General features: G+C 44.0%; 1 protein-coding gene across 2 annotated transcripts; it reads right to left on the bottom strand.

The window, feature by feature from the left end:
* Positions 1-237: 237 nt before the first annotated feature.
* Positions 238-7,013, bottom strand: LOC121394689. 2 transcript variants are annotated; one of them, XM_041566289.1, is made up of 2 exons: positions 5,538-7,013; positions 238-801 (listed from the first exon to the last, which is right to left on the bottom strand). In XM_041566289.1, the coding sequence occupies exons 1-2, from the start codon at positions 6,070-6,072 to the stop codon at positions 692-694; spliced, it is 645 nt and encodes a 214-aa protein (XP_041422223.1). In that variant the 5' UTR covers positions 6,073-7,013; the 3' UTR covers positions 238-691. The 2 variants fall into 2 exon arrangements, with proteins under 2 accessions (XP_041422223.1, XP_041422222.1); XM_041566288.1 differs by having other exon boundaries at positions 238-2,124; positions 5,538-7,007.
* Positions 7,014-15,248: the final 8,235 nt, after the last annotated feature.

Here is a 15,248-nt window from a genome sequence, read left to right as displayed (position 1 = left end):
CAGTCATATTTATTTTAATTGGAAACTTGCTACATATGGTGGATACTGGTGCTGTCTGGGTGGTGTATTTCCCTGGGGAATACCAAAGTCAGAATTCCCAAGTGATACCTTTTTGGCAGCTCTAGAGGCTGCTGATCTGCAAGGACTTTTTGATGGCAGTGGTCGACCCTTAGGCAAAAGGATCCCCCTACCCCCTTTCGATTGTGTTTACCACCGACCTAATAAAAACACAGAGACTTGTTATGGTGGCAAAATCTGTGGAGGTCACATTTTTTATTTAACAATTTTATATTTAAAGGACTAGGTACACCCTGACCACCAGCTGCGGCTCCTATACTCGTGAAGAACATGGGACTGCTGCCCATACCGTAACCAAACGTTTTAAGGGAGCAGGGATCATGGGGCAGAGCGCCCTCTGTTGACCAACGAGAAGCCCATCCTCCTGCTCCCCCATCATGTGCAATACTGGCGCTAACCCAGCCTCTCGCATGACTCAGACAAGACCGTGCAGTCAAAGTCTGCTCCACACTCGTGACTTCCCAAGGATAGGCCTGCACTTCTCTGAAAAACATCCATCTTCCTGGAGCCGCACTGACGCCAAAACCTAGGAGCCGCAGTTGTGTCATGGGAGTACCTATTTGACCAACACAGATAATGGTACCCCAGAGGAAGGCAAAAAACTCAGGTGCTTTCAGCCAATTAGCAGCCTGATGAAAAAATTCCTTCCTGACCCCTTCAAGGCGATCGGTTGCGAGAACCCTGGAGCAGCGTCTTTCGTATACTTCTTTCTATTGACCTGGGCTGGGAGGGTGGGAGAAAGAAAAAACAAAGTTATCTGTCTTGCTGCCACTTTGCCTCTCCTTAAGAACCCCTTCCTGGTTTACAGCCCCCTGGCCCGGCCCTCCAGCCCGTCCCCTTTTTTCCCGCCGAAAGTCCTGGGCCATTGTTCTACCCCCAGCAGGGGGGGGGCTGAGAGGGACCGAAACTACACGTTCTCATCTACAGGGGGGGAAGGGACCCTGCCTAACTTCACGTCGGCCTTATGCAGGCCTCGTTCCCCCTAGGCAAAAGGATCCCCCTACCCCCTTTCGATTGTGTTTACCACCGACCTAATAAAAACACAGAGACTTGTTATGGTGGCAAAATCTGTGGAGGTCACATTTTTTATTTAACAATTTTATATTAAAAGGACTAGGTACACCCTGACCACCAGCTGCGGCTCCTATACTCGTGAAGAACATGGGACTGCTGCCCATACCGTAACCAAACGTTTTAAGGGAGCAGGGATCATGGGGCAGAGCGCCCTCTGTTGACCAACGAGTAGCCCATCCTCCTGCTCCCCCATCATGTGCAATACTGGCGCTAACCCAGCCTCTCGCATGACTCAGACAAGACCGTGCAGTCAAAGTCTGCTCCACACTCGTGACTTCCCAAGGATAGGCCTGCACTTCACTGAAAACCATCCATCTTCCTGGAGCCGCACTGACGCCACCCAATGGAAAAGAGAGGGAAGGGTGCTACCTATCCTTTTTCCATGGCCCACCTAATCCTACCGCGACCTCCACGATTCCGCTATAAAGTTCCTGATATTTGCCCAGAACAAATCCAAACCTTCCTCCGTCAAATGTACTTTATCCTTTCTGAAAAGCTGGGTTTGCCGATACCTTATATTGTCATGTCTAATTACCCCATTACCAGAGGAACACATGAGTTTGTGCATGTCCCTGTTTACTTTTTTCCTGGCTTTCTCAATGCCCTGGGGGGAAATGGCTCCGCGCCATTCGCCTCTCTGTATAATGTCTGACCAAGCCACGCCCCCTACCTTGCTGTCTGCCATTAATTCTTCAAGGTCCTTCCTCATGTCCTCTATTAATGCCGGGGTCTTTCTTGACGTAAGGTCATTTCCCCCTGCGTGTACTATCACCAAATGTATGAAATTGTACTTTTGTATTGTGCTATGCAACCTACCTCTCATTTGTTCCCACTTCATACCTCTCCAACCCTGCCATGCAATCTTCATGTGTTCCTCTGGTAACCCCAACTGCTTGCCTGCTGTATGTTCTCTTGCCCAAAAAATGAATGAGTGGCCTATGATCAAAATGTTGCAAGTAGTCTTAACTTTTGCTGCAAAATTAAATGAGAAGACGGATTAAGTTCACTACTCCGCTACATTTATGGGGTGTATGTATTTTTTGTATGCCTTGGATTGCCATCTCCCTATCCTTTTTATCCTATCCACCGTTTCTCCCCTCATTGCTGCCTCCGTTGCTGCCCTGATCCTAAAGGAATGTGATCCAAATTTCTTAGGATCCCATCCATTCGCAATTACTGCCTTTTTTAGCACCTGTCTAAACTGGAATGCTGACATGGGAGTTGAATCCTTGTGAATTAACAACAGTTGCCCCTCTGCTGGGCGCACCCTCATGTAATCCTGCAAGGCCTTGACAGGGCATGTTATCCCTGACGTTTTTCCTATGCAGACCCATGTGCCCTTACCCAACTGATCTGTTTTTGATCTGCGAATGTAAACTAGCAGCTTTCCTTCCTGCATCCGAACACTTGAAAAAGGACATATGCTGTCCGAAACATGTTGTGTGGAAAATAAAAGAGCATATCAGCAGTAATTCTGCTTCAGCGTCCTGTCTGTTCTCAACTTTGGTGAAGATGCATTAAGCCTTTATCTGTTGCCTTCTTGGATGGAGGAACCAATTCACTTAACCTAAAGGCTCCCCAAAATGCCAATGCAAAAGCTGCTTTAAACAAAATGTATTCAAATTGGTCTGAACACACCTTCCCAAGTGACTTCATTATCCTTTTTAACCTGTATTCCACTATGGGCTCTCTCTAATCCACCCTGGGACCCTCAACTCTTGCCCATCCCTTCATTATTTTCCTAATTAATGGGTCATGTGTTATATCCTGTCTACCCTTTGTTATGGAAAAATGAGAAATTGCGGCTAATGTGGTGATGGCTCCTGCTTTTGACTTTCCTTCTCTATACAGAACCATTAAAAATGATAGCAGATCTTTAATGCCTTGATCATTCTTACCGCTTTTGCAGAATAGCTGCCATCTCTTCCATGCCCTTTTGTAGCTGGAAAGAGTCTTTTCAGATATAGCCCTTTCGCACAATTCTTCTAAAAGGGGGTCACCAGCTGCCACAAATTATCAGGGCACACATGAGCTGATTTTTCTGCATTTGGAGCAAGCTTAAAGAAAATCCCCCACTTTTCCCTGGACAAAGCGTCCGCTATGGTGTTTTCTATCCCGGGCAAATGCTGGGCTCTGAATGATATATTGAACTTCATACAAACTAATACAAGATGTCTTAGAAGCCCAATTACTGGGGTTGAGTCTGATGACAGGTTATTCACAGCATGAACCACTCCCATATTATCAGAAAGGAACTTAATTGCCCTATCCTTCAACTCTTCGGCCCATAGCTCTAGTGCTACCAAAATTGGGAATAACTCCAGCAATGTCAAATTCTTTGTTAAACCTTTGTCGTGCCAAGCTTGTGGCCACCTGCCTGCACACCATTTTCCTGCCAAGTAAGCCCCAAAACCCACGTTGCCAGACGCATCTGTGAGAAACTTTACTTGCTGATTAAGCTGTGCTTCTGTTACCCATAACCTCACACCATTAAAATTTGATAAAAAACTGTTCCACACTCTCAAATCCGCTTTCAAATCCTTTGTGACCCTTATCTTATGGAATGGTTTCTTAATCCCTGATGTGGATTTCTCCAACCTCCTGTTAAAGATGCGGCCCATTGGTATTATCCTGCATGCAAAGTTCAATAAGCCTAGAGTTTGCTGCATTTCTTTTAGTGATACTTTAGCCGCTGATGCTAATTTCCTAACTGCTTGCCTGGTTTTAACTACCTTTTCCTTAGGGAGCCTACATTCTTTGGCCCTTGTATCTATCTCGATACCCAGGAAAGTCAACTTTGTGGTTGGATGCACCGTTTTTTCCTCTGCCACTGGCACACCCAATTCCTTCAACATGTGCAAAAATATTAATAATGTGTCTTGACAAGTCTCCGAGTGTCTGGGCCCCATGATCAGAAAATCATCTAAATAGTGAGCTATAGCTTTGTTGCCTGTTCTTTTATACAATTGCCAATGCAAATAGGTACTGAAAGTTTCAAAGAATGAACAAGATATTGCACAACCCATGGGTAGACATAGGTTCACATAAAATGCTCCCTGGAAATGACAACCTGTCAGCCTAAAACTTTCTGGATGTAAGGGTAAAAGCCTGAATGCAGATTCAATGTCCACCTTTGCCAACAAAGCCCCCTTTCCTTGACTCTTCACTATTTCTAAAGCCTCATCAAACGACTGATACTGTACTTTGCACTGTGCCTCATCTAAAGCATCATTAACTGATGCTCCTTCCGGATGTGAAAGGTGCTATATCATTCGAAATTTTCCTGGCTCCTTTTTTGGGACTACTCCTAGAGGTGACACCACTAGCCCCTCTATAGGTGAAACCTCAAATGGACCTGCCATTCTCCCTGCTTTTAACTCCTTGTCAATTTTTTGCTTTAATATTCCTGTATGACGACTAGCTGATTTCAAATTCTTAAAAATTTTGCTAGGGGGAGGGGAATGTAAAACTGGGATCTTAAAACCTTCTAAAAAACCTGTTGCTAGAAAAGATGCTGCTTTTTTATCCGGGTAACTTGCTAATGCCTTACTTAGCCTGCCCGTCTGAATTGGCGTTTCCGCTCTTCTGGTAAGCCGCTCGAAAAGGCTGCCTGTTTGCCTGCCCATCCTTCTTTCTATTACATTCGCTCACCGCATGAGAGGATCCGCATGTCAAACATACATGCCTAAATTTGCAAGCATAGCCCCTAGTACACCGTTTCTCATTGTATGCAAAACATATATTTTTTGGTTTGACTGCATAAGGTGCTTTATAGCTATTGCCAGTTGAACTATTATCCTTGGACACCCATCTTGTCCACAAGTCTATATCCTTTTGTCCAAAAGACAAAACCTTGCTACTCACTATCTTTCTCCTGAAAGCCCTATCATAGACTGACCAGGAAGAACCTTTGTAAAATAAATATGTATCAATTATTGTATCTATATACTTTATTATGTTCAAGCATTCTTCTGGTTTTCTTTCTAAGTACACACTTGCGAAGACCAAAAAACCCTTCAACCATTCAAATATTGTTTTACTCCTCTTCCCCTTCTCCTCTTGTTTCACTCCATCCTCATTTGCCTGTACTGCTTCCCTCGTTATGTCATAAATATCGACAAATTTTCCAGCCTCAATATCTTTCCTAACTTTCCTCGGCAAATGATCTGCAGTTGCAGTAAGTGCACATGCGTAAGTATCTGCTGCCCCAATTGGAACCATAGACTGCGTACTTTCCTTTGTTTTTTCTACCCCCTTTTCCTGCACTTTACCTTTAAAATATTTTTTAATTAATGCTATGATCTTTCCCCCTTCTGCTTCACTATCCGACCCATCAGAATTAGAGTCCATATCAGAATATACATTCTTTTGTAAATTCGACTTACCCATAGTAGCCTCTCGTGTAGATACTTTAGCGATTGGACCAGGAACCGCATCACCATTTCGTTCTGACTGCCCAGCTGCACTGGATGATGGCCTCTCTTTTCTTCTTTGCCATCTTGAAGGTTCTGCTTCCCTTTCTTGCCTCTGTTCTCTCTCCCTTCTCCATTGCAACCAACTCTCTTCTTCTTCTCTATTCCTAAAATAGAAACTCGGCACACGATTAGTACTATGACCTGTGTCTTCCCAATGCAGATCCCTCACAGGTCTCCTTTGGTTATGCCACTGCCTGCTTGCAGGAAAAAATTCCACATCATCCTCATAATCATATTCGTCGACGACATAGCAAGAATCCTCCTCCTCTTCCCAGTTATCGAAATTGTCACCCCTGTACAAATGGGGCTGGGACCTCTGGCTTGGTGGTTGGGGAAGCCTGTGTCCCCCTGTTCCCCTGTGCCTGGAACTCTCCCCCCTTCCCCCCTGGGTAAATGGGCCTGTGGGCCTGTACGAGGGCCTAGTTGGGGTGGACTCTGCCTCCATCCCCCATTCTCCTTCGTCTGAGCCGTAGGGGTCTCTGTCCCTGTTCCCTCCCCCACTGGGGAACTCAATGTGGGCTGGTGAAGCGGAGGGGCCTGCTCTGGGGCGAGTCTGGCCCCCCCGCGTGGTTTCCCCCCTGAGGGCCTACCCCCCCTCCACTTCCCCCCTTCCCGCTGCTGGGCCTGGTTGCCTAGGGGCTCTGCTGCCCCTAGGGGTTTGGTTGGTGGGGGTGGGGTCCCTGTGGCGCCCCTGGTGTGTCCCAGGATTTGAGCCCCCAAGCCTGCTGCCCCCAAGCCTGCTGCCTCTTACCGGACTCTCGGCGGTGTGATCCGACTCGGCTTCCTTACCTCCAGCTTACCTCCAGCCGCAGTGACGTCACTGAAGTCTCGCAATGACTCACGCACTTCCTGGTCTGCGCCTCTGCCGTCTTCTTCCGACCTGCCTTCGACGTCTTCTTGCCGGCTGCTCCTACCTTCCCCTCCAGCGATGATGCCGTCCTCCCTTCTGCGTATCCTGCAGGGGCTTCTTCCCTGGGGAGAGAACGTTACCTTCCTCTTGGCTCCGGAGCTGATGACCGAAGCTGCCTCACCTTCTTCGCGGAACCTCTGAGGACGCAGGACCCTCCTTCTTGGCGCACCGATTCTTCCCCTCTTCACTTCCATCTTCCAGCGACGCTTCAGTGCAGCTTCAGGTAAGTGTTCTAGAAAGAAAAAACAAAGTTATCTGTCTTGCTGCCACTTTGCCTCTCCTTAAGAACCCCTTCCTGGCTTACAGCCCCCTGGCCCGGCCCTCCAGCCCGCCCCCTTTTTTCCTGCCGAAAGTCCTGGGCCATTGTTCTACCCCCAGCAGGGGGGGGGGCTGAGAGGCACCGAAACTACACGTTCTCATCTACAGGGGGGGAAGGGACCCTGCCTAACTTCACATCGGCCTTATGCAGACCTCGTTCCCCCAAAGGTGGCCATATACAGGGAGATCCGCTCGTTTGGTGAATTCACTAAATGAGTGCATCTCTCCCTGATATGCCCGCATTAAGGTTGGCGATATTGGGCTGATCCGATAGTGGGCCCTAGGGACCAACGATTGGATCAAAATTTAGGCGATACAGGTGGTCGGATCGTGGCATCGCATCAACGAACAGATGCGGCTGCGATCCAACGGGATTTTTTACCCTGCCCAATCGGCATCTGGCTGACCTTCAGCCGGACAGGGGTGCTTCTACTAATGAGGCGAGTTGAGGCTGTCGCTTCAGGTGGCAGCGCCCCACTAGGTATTAGGGGCAGCAAAAATGCTGCTCCTGGTACTTTAAGAGTGAATTTCTGGGGGAGGGGGGCAGAAGCAACTGCTGCTGCCTCAGGCAGCAAAGGGGCCAGGATCGCCCCTGCAGCCGGAGATCGATCGGGGATGCCTGTCGGATGGCCCCTCACACGGGCCAATAAGCTGCTGGCTCGGTCTGTCGGCAGCTTTTATGGGCACCTGTATGGGGGCCTTTAGAGAACCATGTTGGCGACAGGGGTGGTGAAACCCAAAATGATAAAATAAACTAATAAGCACAGGTCTGTCTTTAGTTGTGGTGGATTCTAGGGCAATACTTATATTATAAAATATTATATTTATATACTATACAGGACTGTCAACCATAAGGTCCTTCAGGTGTTGCTGAAATACAGTCCCAGGTCTCCTAACAATTGTTACTGTTACTGTGTTGCTATACTGTTAATATATTGCCCAACTGTCCCACACTCTTCCCATCTACAGCTGCTTGGCCCATTTTGCACTTAAAGGAACAGTTCAGTGTAAAAATAAAAAATGGGTAAATAGATAGGATGTGCAAAATAAAACATGTATCTAATATAGTTAGTAAGGCAAATGTATAAAGGCTGGAGTGACTGGATGTCTAACATGACATAACAGAACATTACTTCCTGCTTTTCAGCTCTCTAATTCTGAGTTAGTCAGCGGGGCTCATTTATAATCACTGGGCAAATATGCACCTGGGCAATAACTCATTGCAGCCAGTCAGATGATTGCTTTCATTGCTCAACCTGCAGCTGGCTGAAAAAAGCTAATCACTGATTGGTTGCCATTGGTTACTGCCAAGGGTCAAATTTGCCCAGTGTTTATGAGTTCCAGTGACTTTATAGGGGGGGGCACATGAGACATAATTGTTCAGTGAGTTTGTAATTGATCCTCAACAGTTATGACCCATGTGCCAACAAACTATATTGAAAACTTTTTTTATTTTGCACAGCCAGGGTCGGACTGGGCTAGTGTGGGCTAGTGTGGCACCGGGAAAAAACCTGTTGGGAACCCGGCACTTGTGCTGGCCCAGCCCCCGCTGGGGGCGGCACGAGACCCGGAGGGGGGCCCACCAGGGCTGCTGTCGCAGGGCCCCCCTCCGACCCTGTGCACAGCCTATCTATTTACCCAGTTTTTATTTTTATACCAGACTATTCCTTTAAAAACAGCTCTGCATAATCCACTTTTGAAACAACAATACATGGAATTTTTATGCCAACCGCCAACTCATGAGGAACATCAACAGAATGTGTAAAATTGCCTCTAAATGAAGAAAAGTTCTTAAATATAAACTTGTTTATTTTTATCCTTGCCCTTTTGTACTTTAATCCGCTGAATTTAGTAGAATATAACACTTTAACATCTTGAGTTGCACAGAAGTCCCTGGAGTGGTTACTAAAAAGATATTGCCTTCAAAAAAAGCGAGAAGTTACCATTCATAATTGAGTCAACATCAATTTACAGCAAATCTGCCTTTTTCACAGACTTTAGGGTGTCTTGTTTTTTTTTAAAAAAAAGGTATGGCTTGTGTAGTGTGTTATACTGCTTTCATAATACTACTCCATAAGCCTGGCATTGGGATGAGGCTCACGTACTAATGTTTCTTTCCCCATGGTCCTGCGGATAATTTTAGCTACAAATAATTATTGCTTCCTATTTTATTTTTTTAATTCGAAAACCAGCATTTGGGACAAGGGCTGAAAAGCAACAGTTTGCTTGCGTTGTTAAGCAAATGCATCATATTGACAAGACATTTTATTTCCATCTTGGTGCCAATCAGTAGATCAGAAAGAGGATACATTTAGGCAAAATAAAAGATCTTTGTTTGGTGGCATGCCTGCTTATGCAATAAATATACGCAGCACATTGATTTTTCATTTATTTCTTCTTTTGCCCTCTTATAAATTTCATTATTCCAGCATTTAAGGCCCTCAGGATTCTGCATTAGAGGGAAAATTGTGGAAGCACTCAAGGCTAAATCAAAATGTATTTAAATATAATGGAAGTGCTACTTACAATGCACTTCCCTGGGCCCCTGCCTCAGGATTCTGCAACACACTGAGGCTTTGTCTCATTTCGTGTGGAAAATTGACTAGAAGGGATATAATGAGGTGTCTGTCCTATAAAATACATTTTCTTTGAATTGTGGGATTATATTTTTGTCGAGTATCATAAAAATGCAATTAAAATCCTTCCTTACATTTTATTTTTTTGTATTCATGTTAACTGGTTCATATGGGCATAATATTTAGCTAGACTGAGGGGCAGATTTGGGGGTATATATAGAGAGCAGGTATTGGTTCATTATAGTGATGGGCTAATCTGTGCAGTTTATCTTTGCCCAAAAATTCTCGAAACAGCGAAAAATTTGTGAAACGTATTTAAGTCAATGGTCGTCAAAATTATTTTGATGCGAGTGTCAATTTTTATACGCACGACTATTTGGTCCAAATGCATTAAAGTCAATGAGAGTCCCCATAATTTTGATGCACAACAACAATTTTTTTTGGACACACCCGATTTTTTTCCAGCGAATTGTCACTGCAGTTTCACAGATTAATTTGGTTGCGGCGAAACGCGGACATTTGCCATGAATTTGCTTCATGCTAATGTATTCGCCTATCACTACTTCATGACTACCTTTGGCCAACATTCATTAAAGGTTCAATTTAAGTGGTATTAGAGCTTTTTGAAACCACGATTAAACTCCATTTCTCTAAAACCACGAATGCCATAAAAGTTATTAAAATATATGAATATAAAAAGCACCAGTGAAAAAAAATACTAAACATTCAGAAAAAAAATGTATCTCTAAACCTAAAAAATTTGAGTTTTTCATTCAATTACTAGCAAAAAAAAATATGAATTTAAAATATGGTTAAAAAGAAGGTCCAATAGGAACAGTGCAGCTCCCATTGACGTCTATTGGATCTTGACAGCTTTTGCTTGGCTCCGTTTTTTGTGGTTTTTACACTTAAAGGGGTTGTTCACCTTACAATTAACTTTGGGTATGATGTAGTGATTGATATACTGAAACAATTTACAATTACTTTTCATTTTTGATTATTTGGGGTTTTTGAGTTACAGCAGAACCCTCATTTTGCATTTTTCAGGATACCAGAAAAAAAATGTTGTAAAATCCAGGAAAATGTAAAATTGGGGGAGGTGTATTATGCAGAATATATTGGTGGGACCACAAAAATGGTGTGGAATAAGGGAAAACTTAAAATCAGGGGATATAAAATTGAGGTTTCGCTGTATTTACAGCAGCTTTTTATTCAGCAGCTCTCCATTTTGCAATTTCAGCAATCTGGTTGCTAGGGTCCAAATTCCCCTAGCAGCCTTGCATTGATGTGAATATGAGACTGGAATATGAATAGTAGAGGGCACAAATAGAAAGATGAGTAACAAAAATTAGCAATAACATTAGATGTGTAGCCTTACAGTGCATTTGTTTTTAGACGGGGTCAGCGAAAAGTTGCTTAAAATTAACCATTCTATGACATGCTAAAAGTTAACTTATAGGTGAACCACCCCTTTAATAAATCTCAGAAATGTTTTTAAAAACACAAATTTTTAGAGAAATTTTTTTTCCTCAGAAAAAGTATTTTACTCAAATTGGACCAAAGGATAACTGCTATTATTATATCACCCTAAAATGGTCTTAATGCTCTACAAACTATTCATCGCTTGAACATGGATAGAATAATCCTTGGATAGAACTACCTGCTCATGACCCTCACTGATACATGTTGCCAAATAATTCTTAGTGCTTGTTTTGGCTGACATGTTGAATCAATAGTCAAGTTATATATGGTTCTAGAGAAACAGCAGCCAAGAGAGCAGTCTTCATCACGTCATCAATGTACCTTGTTGAAAATTAGCTCAAAGTCTCTGAAATCTAGAGTAGGCCCAACGACCATCCTCCCAGGGCTGGATTTACCTAGTGGGCACCCCTAGGCCCCTCCCTTTTATTCACGCAAATTTTCATTGAGACCAAAGCAATGGGTATTGGCGACAGGCCAGTACTGGCACTCTGTGGGTTCGGTCAAATGCCAGAGGGGCTGCTATAAGGTGCCATAGGAAGTCAGTATTTAGTGGGCTGGTGGGGGGCTGTTTGGGCTTCTGCGTGGGCTGATTGGGCCTCTGTGTACCTGAAATACCAGGGCCTATCTTAATTATATAGGAAATATATAAAACTATCGTGTCTACTGCACATCCTCAGTTTTTCTGAACCAATGTGGGTGTGGTTGGGCAGCATGCCGCCCCCTAAAATCCTGGCGCCCTAGGCCCAGGCCTTGGTGACCTTTCCACAAATCCGGGCCTGCATCCTCCAAGGGGTTTTTGTTGCCCTCAATCTTCTTGTTGCATTTCCAACCAGTCCCATTTTCAGTAGGAAAGCAGTGGTACAGGAAAGCTACGAAACAAGATTTGATTTTGAAATTTATTGGCTTTGCTTTATGTAAGAGATTGGTGAGTCCTTGATTTAGTGCAGTGATCCCCAACCAGTAGCTCGTGAGCAACATGTTGCTCTCCATCCCCTTTAATGTTGCTCCCAGTGGCCTCAAAGCAGGTGCTTATTTTTTAATTCCTGACTTAGAGACAAGTTTTGGCAAACCAGGTGTTCTGCCCAACAGAGCCTCAATGCTGGTTGGCAATCCACATAGGGGCTACTAAATGGCCAATGGCCCTTATTTGGCACCCCAGGAACATTTTTCATGCTAGAGTTGCTCCCCAACTCTTTTTACTTCTTAATGTTGCACACAGGTTCAAAAGGTTGGGGATCCCTGATTTAGTGTATTAGGTATTTGAGGAGAGAAAAAAATGAGAACCCAATGGTCAGTATAAGACCCCTATGTAATAACAGAATGGGATTAATTTATAAACACAGGGCAACTGGCAGTAACCCATTTGCAACTGGCAGTAACCCATAGGAACCAATCTGTGGGTTGAATGAGTCAAGACAAGGTAGATAGTGCCAATGCCCCAACCCTCTTTAGATCCAACTGCAGAACCAGAATCGGAGTCAGTATGAAACTCTAAGAGGGTTATTTAGTAAACTCCAAATATTTCTCATATTTTATTTAAAAAAACATGACCAAACTCCCATGCCTGATTTGACCTTATTTATTAAGAAAAAAAACATTCATTCAGGGAAAAAACCACGATAAAATCAAATGAAAAACCCAAATCATCCAATTTTTTTCTGACTTTTTTGCCAAATTGCGCGATTTTTTAGTTTTCTTTGCCTGTAAACCCCAAATTTTTTGGATTTTCAGGCTAAACTCAGCACAAATCATAATATCTTCAAGTTGAGATTGGTGCCTCTCCCATTGACTTTTACAGGACCTCGATCTCAGGTCTGATATGGCAGATTTTTGTATTCAGGCTTTTTGCAGCCTCGGGGTTTAATAAATCTCAAAAAATCCCCAAAAGGCCGACCAGATAAGTATGAGGTTTAGTAAACAACCCCCTAACCTAACTTATCCCTTAATAGTGTAATTTGAACTGGATTGAGTACTATATCACCTTATTTGCCTTTATGCAACTTTAAAAACGTACATTCTCATTTTTCTGGTAGGTGTATCCGCTCCCTTGCTGATTTCTTGCTTGCTACATATAACTAATGGGTGGTTGATATTCTATGCTATTTTTTTAATTGTATAAATTATGCCATGTGTTGTAAGGCGTTGTCCATGTAAAATGTTTTTAGAACAAAAAGTAAAAATTATTTTTTCAAACCACCCTCTCGTTAAATTGTTTCTGATTCTGAGTGTGCAAACAGGTAGATCAATTGAAAATGGAGATGAGTCAGAGTTGACTGGAACAAGACCGTGTGGACGAAGAAGGGCACGAAACGCGTTCGTTTGCAGCACACACTCTGAGAAAGTGCCCGGTGTTTGGGGGCACGAAACGCGTTAGTTTGCAGTACACACTCTGAGGAAGTGCCCGGTGTTTGCAGTACACCCACCACAATTTCACCATACCTCCCAACATTTTGGAAGTAAAAAGAGGGACAAAATTTTTTTTCCCACAGCAATTTTTTTGATCACACCCCTTTCTGTGGCCACACCCCCTAATTACCATGTTTGTTTTACAAAATTTGGCAGGTTATGAAAGTTTGAAAATATTTCTCCTTATCTAAACTGTGTTTTTGTGTCTCAAAATTGTTACAAAGTATCTTATTTGCACCTGTTAGCTGTTCTGGGCTCTCTGCTAAAAGCCAATTAAGTGAGAAACTTTGTTTCTTTTTCTGGCTGTTCAGTGCAGAGAAAAGAGGGACTTTCCAGTACAAATGAGGGACTGCGGGTTGAGCTGTCAAAAGAGGGACTGTCCCTCCGAAAAAGGGACAGTTGGGAGGTATGTTTCACCACTGTGTATTGTTTCAATAAAGCCGAAGTTTGATATTATCACATTGGCCTCCTGTGAACAGTCTGTCAGCGTTGCGAGCAGGTAACGTTTCTGGGCCCCAGCTTAGGTCTGTTCCACATATATCGTCTATAACTTGCCACATCTAATCGTGAGATTGGCTCCTGGATGTTGTTTCCTGCTGGGCCTATGCCTCTCATGTTGCACTGTAGCTGTGATTGGATTTCGTAGTGTATAACAACTTAGCAGATCTTTGAATGTGATGGGAAAACTATGTAGCACTGGCGTAACTACCGAGGAAGCAGACCCCGCAGCTGCGGGGGGGGGGGAGCGTGAGGAGAGGGGCCGGAAAGGATTTTACTGAAGCCACGCCCGCGCCGCCGGCTTTGCCTCCCTGCTGCCGGCACCTCTCCTGCTACTGGTGAAGGGCCGTGCGTTCCACAGCAGAACGCACAGCCATCTTGGATTTTTTTTTTTATGAACCTAGAGAGCAGGGCGGGAGAGAATCAGCATAGAGCCTGGCTCTGGTCCCCCAGCAGAGCTCGTCTGCGAAGAACTATTGGCACCTTAAGAGATCGACGAAGAACTCAAGTACCTCAAGCGTCTCCTTTTACCGGGAACCCATAATCCTGCCCTGTTCCCAAAGCCTGTGCCTGTCTTCTTGTGCCAGGGACAGCCTTGTGCAGACCCCGGACACAGCCTCGGAAGTCCACCCGAGGGCCCGCTCGCTAAGCATACTAGGAGGTAGACAGGAGAGCAAAAGGTAACCTGTTCCTGTGCGATTTAATTAATGGATTCAGAAGGTTTTTGAGTGACAAAATGAATTGCTGCCGTGAATTGAATTTAGTTAAAATGATCACTGTGTTGATCCTGGCTATGAATTGACTTGTAGTTTTAATAATATCAGCAAAAAGTTTTGACTCTTGTTCTTAAGCTACTTCAAAAGACTGCTGATGTGATTTCTTGTTATAAAAATGTATGCTCCAAATTAAAAAAACTTACAAACCATTTGAAAGAAGTCTCAGTCCCAGTCATCAGGACAATTCCACATATATTCTAACCTTTAAGATGGCAACTGTGCACTTTGTGGCTCTCAATGGATGCTGGGAATTTTTCTTCAGCAGTGTTATTGTTTGTGCTAATCTGTGGTGAGCTACTGAGCTTCCTACCCACAACTGCTTTAGCTGCCCAAGCAGTCAATGCCTCTTTGAGTAAATCTGGAGCAGGCACTCAAATAAAGGCAATCTTCCATTAAATTGTTGAAATGAAGTAAAAAAGATTTATTGTGTCCTCTGCCTTACGCGTTTCGTGTTACAAACACTTAATCATAGGTTCTGATTAAGTGTTTGTAACATGAAACGCGTAAGAGAGAGGGCACAATAAATCTCTTTTACTTCAACAATTTGATGCATTTGATTTCAACAATTTGATGGAAGATTGCCTTTATTTGAGTGCCTGCTCCAGATTTACTCACGGTTGTCCGCTCCCTATGCTGAGGGCTCAGACGGTGCACC

This window comes from Xenopus laevis, chromosome 6L (genome assembly GCF_017654675.1).
Source record: "Xenopus laevis strain J_2021 chromosome 6L, Xenopus_laevis_v10.1, whole genome shotgun sequence".
Classification (NCBI taxonomy): domain Eukaryota; kingdom Metazoa; phylum Chordata; class Amphibia; order Anura; family Pipidae; genus Xenopus; species Xenopus laevis.
Note: the sequence above shows the minus strand (reverse complement) of the source record. Positions and strands in the feature narration are given on the sequence as shown.

Excerpts from the sequence above, each read along its gene's own strand:
- LOC121394689 (XM_041566288.1), bottom strand. The coding sequence starts at position 6,072 with ATGGAGGCAGAGTCCACCCCAACTAGGCCCTCGTACAGGCCCACAGGC. Across the intron at positions 2,125-5,537 it reads TACACGAGAGGCTACTATGG|CAAAAGTTAAGACTACTTGC; the intron begins GTAAGTCGAATT and ends TTAATTTTGCAG.